Source organism: Myotis nattereri (assembly GCF_964212035.1).
Source record: "Myotis nattereri genome assembly, chromosome: 1".
Classification (NCBI taxonomy): domain Eukaryota; kingdom Metazoa; phylum Chordata; class Mammalia; order Chiroptera; family Vespertilionidae; genus Myotis; species Myotis nattereri.
In genome coordinates, this window is record NC_138075.1 from 21,166,939 (window position 1) to 21,178,105 (window position 11,167).

Consider the following 11,167-nt stretch of genomic DNA (forward strand, 5'->3'; position numbering starts at 1 on the left):
CCAACCTTTCTATTTTAGTATCTTTATCTATAAAATAAAAACAGTAATGTTATCAGCTTTATAGAATTACTCTGAAGGTTAAATGAGACCATAACATGTAAAGTGCTTAAACAATCCTCCACACAAAGCACTCAGTGTTAGTCTTAGCTGCTGCTGTTGCATAATTAGGAAGAAAGATGTAAGGAAAAGAAATTCAATTAAGTGGTTTATATTTAAATATGTCAGAATGGACATATTTAAATCTAATTTTGAAGAATCTATTGTCTCTCCTTTGTGACTGTTTTCTCTGTCTGTTTCACACTAGGGTTATACAATTCCATTAGACAAACGTCTGGCTGCTGATGGAAGAGGATTGCAGACAGTTCACATCAATGAAAATTTTGCTAAACTGGCTGAAGCCCTCTACATTGCTGATCGGAAGGTTAGTCTATTATAATTTAACTAGAGGCCCGATGCACGAAGATTCGTGCAAGAATGGGCCTTCCGCTGGCTGCCAGCACTGCCTTCACTCCGGCCCGGAGCCACCTTTCTGCCTTCCTGCGCTGCCCAGGAGCCCAGAGCACCTGGGGAAGTGCAGAACGCCCCCGGCTGCTCGGTACCTGCATATGCAAATTAACCCAACATCTTTGTTAGATTAATTTGCATAATCACTCTTGATTGGCTGGTGGGTATCGTGAAGGTATGGTCAATTTGCATCTTTTTTATTAGTGTAGATTATATAATGCTCTTGATAATTTGTAAATACATCCTTGGATACCTAAGATACTGTTATTGTAGCTACTGTACTGAGTACCTAGAGTAGTGATGGCAAACCTATGACACGCGTGTCAGAGGTGACACGCACTCATTTTTTTGGTTGATTTTTCTTCGTTAAATGGCATTTAAATATATAAAATAAATATCAAAAATATAAATCTTTGTTTTACTATGGTTGCAAATATCAAAAAATTTCTATATGTGACACGGCACCAGAGTTAAGTTAGGGTTTTTCAAAATGCTGACACGCTGAGCTCAAAAGGTTTGCCATCACTGACCTAGAGAGACTCACCTGTGGTATGAGAGCCAGAGATGGCAGGTGCTAGTTGCAGCTCTCTGTCTGGTCTCAGCCTTTACAGACTCATACACAAATCTCACTACTGGAGTTGCCTCAAATTTCAGAATAATGGTTTACTAGGCTGATCTCATTTTGTGAAGATTGCCAGCTGCTGTTATTAGGTTTTATACTTTTTCTCTATTTTAGATGTAGATGTTTCCCAAAAAGTCAGTAGCAGGAAAGGGCAAGTAAACATTTTGATGAGTTGAATGGTATAGAATATGGAATTCATAGTATTGGCTGTCTTAATATTATGGTATTAATATGTGACTTTGAAATTCACATACATCATAGCACATGTTTAGAACATAGAAAAGTATATCTTTTGTATTACAATGAACACCCTTATAAAAATTATCTCTTATAGGTTAAAGCTTTATCTTGAGGTCACTTGATTGATTTTGAGAACATAATCAGTTCCTGTTATGTTACTGATATTAAAAATTACTTTACTATAATTTTCTTTGATTTTTTTTTTTTTAGATTATTTATAAGAAAGCATTAGTGTAATATGGACTTTCAAAATTGGGGGGGTTGGAGGAGGTCTATAGTTTTAACTAATAAGACATTTCCCAGAGTGAAAAATCCAAGTTTACGGTGTCTTCCAGTAAAACTATCTTTTAGTGGACAAGAATCTTTGTTTTACTTAGCAATAACAAATCTGAATTCTGTCTAGCTGCTTTCTCAAGCCAGATGTTATGATAGCTATAATCTATCCCCTGATAGCATCTTATTTAACATCCGACTTCACTAACAGGCTCGTGAAGCTGTGGAAATGCGTGCTCAAGTAGAGAGAAAGATGGCTCAAAAAGAAAAAGAGAAACATGAAGAGAAACTGAGAGAAATGGCCCAGAAAGCTAGGGAGAGAAGAGCTGGGATCAAAACCCATGTGGAAAAAGGTATGACATTCTCATTACCAACTTGAATTTACTTGTAAGATATAGATCTCATTCTAGAAATTCCCTATTGATTTTTACTGCATACAAAATTAGTATATATATATAAAAAATATAGCTGTTTCAGAAATTGTGTGGAAATGAAAGTAACTTCTCACTAAGCTGAAGCAGCAAAAAATAAAGTATGTATTTAACTGTGTACCTTCAGTATAGGACTACTCTTGAAGTTTTTTAAGTTCTGAGCCATGTACTTTTAAAACTGCTTATTAACTTAAATATAGGCTTGATTTTCTCTTGTTCTATTTTTCTTGAAACTTCCAAAGAGAAATGAAGTCTCAAGTTAATAATTAGTTCCCCTACATGGTAAAATAACCCAGTTTTTCTATCTCATAGGCTAATATACCTCTAATCATTAAATCTACCCATGTTTTTTTCCCTTGCTTTGTTTATTGGTCTGCACGGGTATGTTAATTCAGCTAGAGTGAGGAGAATAATATTAACTCAAGAAAATTGTGAGGGTGGTTTTTGTTTTATTAAGAAATCCTTGACTAGTACAATTTTATTCATTCAGTTCATATTGAAGATCTACTACATGCAGGGTTGGGGGGGCATGGAGAAGGTATAGCAGTGAACATTCTAAGGAATGTAGACAGACCCCCCCAAAAAATCCTGTAATGTGTTAGAAGGTAATAACCACCGTGGGGAAAAATAAAACAGGGAAGGGGGATGAAAGTGCCAGGAGAGCCCTAGCTGGCTTGGCTTAGTGGATAGAGTGTTGGCCTACAGACTGAAGGGTCGCGGGTTCAATTCCGGTCAAGGGCATGTGCCTTGGTTGCGGGCTCGAACCCAGTAGGGGGCGTGCAGGAAGCAGCTGATCAATGATTCTCTCTCATCATTGATATTTCATTCCCTCTCTCCCTCTCCCTTCCTCTCTGAAATCAATATAGATAGATACATAGATAGATAGATAGATAGATAGATAGATAGATAGATAGATATAGATAGATATAGATATGTAGATATATATATATATATATATATATATATATATATATATATATATATTTTTTTTTTTTTTTTTTTTTAAGTGCCAGGAGAGGGGGTAGTCACAATAGGCCTCACTTTTGAGATGCTAACATTAACCCAAAAACTTGAAGGAAGGAAGTAAGCCATGTGGATTTCTGGGAGAAGAGGATCCCAGAAAGAAGGAACAGCAAGTGCAAAGGCCCTGAGTTGGGAATATGCCTGGTGTGTTCAAATAAAGCAGGGAGGCCAGTATGGCTGGATTGAAGTAAGAAAGAGTAGTAGGAGATGAGGTGTCAGAGTAGTTAGGTCAAATAGGAAGAGTAGTGTTCAAATGATGTTAGTCACTGTTAGGACATGGCTTTTACTTCAAGTAAGAAGGGGAGTAGTTGAAGGGTTTTGAACAGAGTGACATGATCTGACAAGGCTGTTGAATGGTCAGGGAAACCATTGGAAGGCTATTGCAATAATCCAGAGATGATGAGAGGTAGTGAAAACATGGTCGGATAGTTGATATATTTTGGAGGTAGAACTGACAAAATATGCTTATGGATTAGGTAGAAGTATGAGAGAAAAGGAGGAATCAAGGATGACTTCAAAACTTCTGACGTGAGCAATGGGAACGATTGCGTTGCCATTTACTTATTGGGAAGACTGCAGGATAAAGAAGTTTGGGAGAGAAAGACTAGGAGTTTAGATGTGGACATGTTAAATTTTAAATGTAGGTGTTGAGCAGGCTTTTGGTTACAGAAGTCTGGAGTTCAACTCTAAGGAAGTAACCAGGGTTTTAAGTAATAATCCACTTCCTTGAACCAGGTATGAATGACTTACTGAGGCAAGATATAAATACCTGCCTGTTGTACACCTAACCACTGAAAGCAATTAGAAGTAAAAACCTCTTGTATCTGAGTTCTCTAAACTGATAAGAAAAAAACACGGCATAACTGTTCTTGAGAAGTGAATTAAAATTTTAAAAAAGCTGTTGCTGTATATTAATAAAAACAAACATTTATTGAGTGCTTATTATGGCAGGCACCACTCTGAGCACTTCGTATGGATTGCCTAATATAGTCCTACAGCAACCAGAGGCAGTGGTACTATTACTGCCACTATTTTTATGGAGAAGGAGACTAAGACTCAGAGTTGTTAAGTAACCCACACAAGGTAGACTTTGAATCTTGACAGGCTGTTTCCAAAGCTCATGCCCTTAACTATACTATACCTTCAGACTGGAGATGATAGAGAAAATGAAGATAGACATAAAAACAGTAGATAGAGGTCAAGATGCAACCAGCCCCTAGGGATCACAAGGAGAGGGTTCTTTATTCAAAGGCAACTGGTCTTTGAATATGTAAGGCTAAACTTGATACCGTTGTAATTAACTAGTTATTAATAATAGGAAAGAAGAAAAATAAAAGGCCAAATATTATAGACATGTCATTTGGGCAGCTTCGCCAGAAAGCTAAAACTTTATACTCCCCAGGGGGCCAACAAAGGAGAGATAGAAGCATGCCCAGTAAAATTGGGGTGACATAGGAAACTTGCTTACTGTCTTTCACACCTGAGAACAAAGATCATTGGTCAGAATGAGCATGGCCACAGCAAGGGTGTGAAATTTGGGGAACAAAGGAGTTCGCTCTCTTATGCTCTTTTGTTTTCGGGACCCTTGGGACTCTCTTACTGCACTCTCCTGCTTTTACCCACATGGCCCAGGGCCATGTGGACCTCCACACACAATGGATTAATGGACTGCAACTAGCCTGATACTGTACTGGACTGGTCTTCAACATAGAAAGGAAATTTTGGACAGTGCTTTGCTTCTAGCTTTACTGAAATCCCAGCTACACTTCTATGAGGGAAAGGTGACTTTAGAAATGATGCAAATAAAAATCACTTATTCTCAGAAAATTCTTTTTCTCGAAATATCATAAGGACTCCACCCCCAGCAGCACATAGTGGGGAAAGGACCCTCTACTTTGAAAACAAACTTATACATAATTCTTTTTCCTAACATTTTATTACAAAAATTTTAAAACACATAGAAAAGTGGAAAGAATTGTAAAATAAGCACCATTATCTCTATCACCTAGATTCTGTATTAAAATTTCTTTTTAATAATTAACATAGCTAAATTAGCTTTCTCACATATCTACCCATCTCTTTATCTTTTAGTACACCTTAATACTTTGATGCATTTTAAAATAAGTTAAAAGTATCAGTACACTTACCCCTAAATACTTAAGCTACATGCATGATTCTGGGATTCACATTCCAAAATTAAACCAATACTATTGGATTTAAAGTAATTGGAAGTAAAGTTGAAAGGGCTGAATGTGACTACAGTGAAGTTCATGGAATTGTTTAAGGTTAAAGATTATATTACCTTGTTTAAAATATTAATTGGTAATATAGTGGTGAAGTAATTTTCAACTCTGTCCACACAGAGGATGGGGAGGCACGTGAGAGGGATGAAATTCGGCATGACAGGCGGAAAGAGAGACAGCATGACCGGAATCTTTCCAGGGCAGCGCCTGATAAGAGGTAGGTACTATTTGAGATAAATATGAATTATGAAGATTGGCCTTTGTGAACCTTTTAGAGAGGAGGTTTAGTCCACTAATACCAATTTTCTTCTCTTAGTTTGATGACTTAATAAATCAGCACTTATTTTCTTGCACATAACTACTTACCTTGTCTTAGCAGAATTGACTATCCATGGAAGTAATCTTTTCTTCCATCGCCTTGTAGAGTCAGCTAGAATTGAGAATGATGGGAATATAGAAAAGGAAATGCAGATCATGTTTGTGAGAAGAAGGTAATGGATAGGACTGTTCTGGTCTGTTCTTTTCCAATTTCAAATGGTGAGACAAATTTATTACGTGCCGGTTCCTTTAGACAGGAAATATAAGCTACAATACCTTTATTGAGGGCCTTTTACATGCAGAGCACTCTATGAAGTACAATGGGGGAGAAAAGCAGGTTTTGTAAGAAGTGAAAATCGGCCGCTTCTCATGAGCAGTTTCACTTAAAATTCAGAAAGGCAGAGCTGTTGTATAAAACTAGAGGCCCGGTGCACACAAATTTGTGCACTCGGGGGGTAGGGTGGTCCCTCAGCCCGGCCTGTGCCCTCTCACAGTCTGAGACCCCTCGGGAGATTAACGACCTGCTGGCTTAGGCCTGCTCCCGGGTGGCAGAGGGCAGGCCCAATCCCTAGGTGCAGCCCCTGGTCGGGCTCAGAGCAGGGCCGATTGGGGAGTTGGGGCGCCGCCCCGTCATGCACAGAGCAGGGCGGATCGGGAGGTTGCGTTGCCACCCTCAGTCACGCTCAGAGTAGGGCCGATTAGGGGGTTGGGGCACCGCCCCCTGTCACACTGAAGGTAGGGTCGATGGGGAGGTTGTGGCGCCACCCCCTGTCACACACAGAGCAGGGCCAATCAGGGGGTTGGGGCGCTGCCCCCTGTCACAGAACAGGACCCATCACTGGGGTTGGGGCTCCGTACCCTGTCATGCACAGAGCAGGGTCGATCACGGGGTTGGGGAGCTCCTCCCTGTCACGCAAAGAGCAGGGCCCATCAGGGGGTCGGGGAGCTCCCCCCTGACACAGAGTAGGGCCGATAGGGGAGTTGGGGCACCGCCCCCTGCCATACACAGAGCAGGGCAGATCAGAGGGTTGGGGCGCCGTACCCTGTCACACTCAGGGCAGGGCCGATGGGGAGGTTATGGCTCTACCCTGTCACACACAGAGCAGGGCCGATGAGGGGGTTGGGGCGCCTTCCCCTGTCACGAGCAGAGCAGGGCAGATAGGGAGGTTGTGGCCCCACCCCCTGTCACACACAGAGCCGCAGGGCGATCAGGGGGTTTGGGCGCTGCCCCATCACACTGTTCCCGGTGCCGGGAGGCCTCGCAGCTCTGCTGATCCCGGTGCTGGGAGGCATATTACCCTTTTACTATATAGGATAGAGGCCTGGTTCACGGGTGGGGGCTGGCTGGTTTGCCCTGAAGGGTGTCCTGGATCAGGGTGGGGGTCCCCACTGGGGTGCCTGGCCAGCCTGGATGAGGGGATGATGGCTGTTTGCAGCTGGTCATACCCCCTTCAGGGTGGGGGTCCCCACTGGGGTGCCTGGCCAGTCTGGGTGAGGGGCTGAGGGCTGTTTTCAGGCTGGCGGGTGACTGAAGCTCCCAACCGCTACTTTTTTCTTTTTCTTTTTTATTCTGGGCCAGCTTTAGCTCTGAGGCTTGGCTCCAGCTCTTAGGCCTCCGCTGCTGAAAGCAGGTATCTGGTTTGTTTGGGTTCTATAATCGAAACGCTGTTTCAACTCCAGCTCTGAAATCCCGGCTGGCTGAAAGCAGGTTTCTGGGGTTTTATTTAGCTTCTATATTTGTAACAATGTTTCAAACTGCAAGCTCAGAGGCCGGCAGCGGCAGGCGGGCAACGTTGGAGTCCTCAGTCACTGAAGCAAGCAAGCCTCATGTTCGCTTCAAGCTGCCTGGCTGCCGGCCGCCATCTTGGCTGGCAGTTAATTTGCATATCGCCCTGATTAACCAATGCGAAGGGTAGCAGAGGTACGGCTAATTACCATGTTTCTCTTTTATTAGATAGGATAGGATGATGGATAAAAAAATTTTTTTTAATAAAATGAATTGGGAAAATTGACACAGCACTTTGTTTAAAATTAAAATATAGTTGACATACAGACAAAGCACTCTTAATAAGTACAGACTTGTACAGAACAAACTTGAAATAAAATAGGGATTGGTGAAGTCTGGTTCACCAAAGGTTTAGGACTGAAATTGCTGGAAAGTTGAAGAAATGCTGTCATATGGAGGTAAAATTCTGAATGAGAGTTAAATGCAAATATAAAACATCTTATTTCCAAATGAGCAGTTTTCAAGGCTCTCATCATCCTAAGAGCTGATACAGTCCATTTTTCCCATTCATATCTTAAAACGAAAAAGAAGATTCCTGTTGGTGGTGGTGTTCGTTGTTTAATGGCATATTTCATCTCTCTGGATAAGTGAAGTCATGGAGAAGCAGAAAATCTGAATTTAGAGTTGTGGTTAAATGTATAGTGAAGAAGAAAGAGGAATGAAGTATGAAAGTGTGCAGTTAATATACTTTTGGTCTGAAATTCCTAAGCTACAAAAATCAAAATAGCTCTGTACATAAATTGGACCATTTAAGTGGCTGAGAATTGAAAGCATAGGAAAGCTGTAAACTTGTGATTTAATGAAATCAGATTGTCTATAGAAGTCATTTTTAAGACCCGAGCTTCTAGCAAAATAAATGACGACAGTTACCATGGTTTCATTGCAATGTAGATTGCATTACACACTGAAACAGCAGGGGAATTAATCTGAATGTCTAAAATCATAATGAGTAATCCAGTCATTGATGTGTTTTCCTCAAAATTCTAATAGGATAAAATTACTAAATGTGGTTATGTAAAAAAACCTGATTCCAGCTTATTGAAAATGATTCGTGTGATACAATTAATTTGTATCCAGTCCTACCCATCCTCTTTTAATAACAGCAAATATAGACTGTAGCAGTTTCATATCTCAGCATGTATTGTAAGGTGCTTGTTTGTATTAAAGACTTCCGTGTCAAGAATGAATCTCTTAGCAATTCCTTCCAGCTAACAGGAGGGTCTAATTATAAAACTCTACCTACCTCTCCCAGTAATCATCTAGCTGAAATGCTGTTAAAGGGCTGTCAGCATTATCAGGGTATTATGCATTATCAGGGAATATATGTTTGAGATATTAACAGGACATACACATTTCCTTAGCTTCTGAGATTGCTTATGTTTTTAAAATTGAAATTCAGCTTGTCTGTGAAGAGTTTTCAGTTAGTAACATTGTATTTTGAAACAGGTCGAAACTGCAGAGAAATGAAAATCGAGATATCAGTGAGGTCATTGCTCTCGGTGTGCCCAATCCTCGGACTTCCAATGAAGTTCAATATGACCAAAGGCTGTTCAACCAATCCAAGGTACAATAGAAATAGTGTTATTTTGCTCTGGCTGGTGTTCCTCGATGGTTAGAGCGTTGCCTGCACACCAAAGGGTCAAAGATTCTATTCCTAGCCAAGGGCATGTACCTGGATTGCAGGTTCAATCGCTGGCCCAGTTGAGGCATGTGCAGGAAGCAAGTAAATGATGTGTCTCTCACATCAATATTTCTCTCTTTCTCCCCTTCTCCCCCCTCACCTTCTTCCTCCCTTCTTTCCAATCTCTAAAAATCAATGGAAAAAATATCCTCGGGTGAGGGTTAACACCCACAAAAAACATAAGAGTTATCTTAAGTATTGATATGAATACCAAACCTCTGGGGGGAAAAAAATGAACATATAGATTTGGATCAACCTAATGCAGATGATAGAAAAAAATTATAAGTTGTATATTATAACTTAAGAAAGAAAATGAAACAGCTCTGATTTTTACCTCTTAGAATTAGCTAAGATTTGAGACATTAGTAGAAAAGGAAAGAAATTAGGTTATAAAACTTGGCTCTGGCCCTGGTCAGATGGCTCAGTTAGGTGGAGCATTGTCCTGTACACCAAAAGTTCACAGGTTTGCCCTAACCGGTTTGGCTTAGTGGATAGAGCGTCGGCCTGCAGACTGAAGGGTCCCAGGTTCAATTCCGGTCAAGGGCATGTACCTTGGTTGCGGGCACATACCCAGTAGGGGGTGTGCAGGATGCAGCTGATCAATGTTTCTCTCCCATTGATGTTTCTAACTCTCTAACCCTCTCCCTTCCTCTCTGTAAAAAATCAATAAAATATATATAAAAAAATGTTTGCAGGTTTGATACTCCATTGGGGCCCATATCGACTTTTCTCTCTTTCATTGGTTTCTCTCCCCTCCCTACCCTTACCCCTTCCTCTTCTCTATAAAAATCAATAAAAACATATCCTCAAGTGAGGATTAAATAAAAAAAAAATTTTTAAGCAAGGTAGGTGCCTGCCCTCAAAATATGGGGGGGGGGGGGGGGGCGGGGTGCTAGATATGCCTTTGTCCTCAAAGTCTACTGGAAAAGACAAGATTAATGTATATAAATAAAAACAAGACTGTGGTAAGAATATAAAAGTATAAAGTTCTACTGGGATATAGCGGGGAGGTTAATTATGACTGGGGAGTTTTTAAGATCTGAAGGTAGCATTTGAGTAAGTTCTTTTAGTTAATAAGTTACTGGGTGCTTCTTATATTCCCAGCATTGTTCTAAGCCTTTTCTTGTATTACCTTATTTAATCCTTACAAAAACCCCATGAAGTCACACTATTATTTCCTCTATTTGAAGATGAGGAAATTCTGACACATAGAGGTTTAGCTCGTAGCTAATGGAACTCAGATTTCATTGATGGGCTGTCTTGATGTCAAAAAGCTTGTCTTCTTAAACACTATATGCAATGGCATTTTACCAGTCTGAGCAAAGGGGGTTAGGCACGAAAGCTCCGCATAAGTTAATATTTGACAGTTACCCTTTACAACTTTAGGCTTAAATCATTTAAATTTCTCTAAATATGTGGAATAAGTTTGTTGACTTAAGATTTTCATTGAGAGCCCTGTTACCTCATGCTATGATAGTGATGTTCTCAGGCAGTTAAGGGGCATATTATTACTCGGAATGGCATCAGATGTTTTATGGTACTTTCATCTTTTTGCCACTATGTCTATACAGATTCAAATTGTCAAGTAACTGCTTATACTAGAGTTCCCCAGTTTTAATGACTACTTTGCTAGTCAAACTTGTTAATGAGTACCTAATTTAAGCTAAGAACCCGAAGGTGATATGAACAAGTTTATGGACTTTTTAAATGAAGGTTGTTGAAAATGTGAGCTATAAATGAATGTAGTCAGATTCAACTTTTAATAAATTATAACATATACTTATAATGTTCTCTACAGGGCATGGACAGTGGTTTTGCAGGTGGAGAAGATGAAATTTACAATGTTTATGATCAAGCCTGGAGAGGTGGTAAAGATATGGCCCAGAATATTTACAGGCCCAGTAAAAATCTGGATAAGGACATGTATGGTGATGATCTAGAAGCCAGAATAAAGACCAACAGGTACCAAGCAAACGGTTCAGTTTCAAGGTTTGCATGAGTGCAAGTGAAGTAGTTTGTAATTTGGCTCTTTCTCTTTTTCCCTAG

The 11,167-nt window shown here is 40.2% G+C and overlaps 1 protein-coding gene across 1 annotated transcript in view; it reads left to right on the forward strand.

Moving 5' to 3' along the window:
* The window catches only part of SNW1 (SNW domain containing 1), a 38,401-nt gene that overhangs the window by 26,547 nt on the left and 687 nt on the right, over positions 1 to 11,167 (forward strand). Inside the window, exons 9-13 of the mRNA XM_081104774.1 lie at positions 305 to 421; positions 1,851 to 1,992; positions 5,457 to 5,553; positions 8,887 to 9,004; positions 10,920 to 11,083. Coding sequence (XP_080960900.1) covers positions 305 to 421; positions 1,851 to 1,992; positions 5,457 to 5,553; positions 8,887 to 9,004; positions 10,920 to 11,083 — 638 coding nt within the window. The remainder of the gene's footprint in view (positions 1 to 304; positions 422 to 1,850; positions 1,993 to 5,456; positions 5,554 to 8,886; positions 9,005 to 10,919; positions 11,084 to 11,167) is intronic.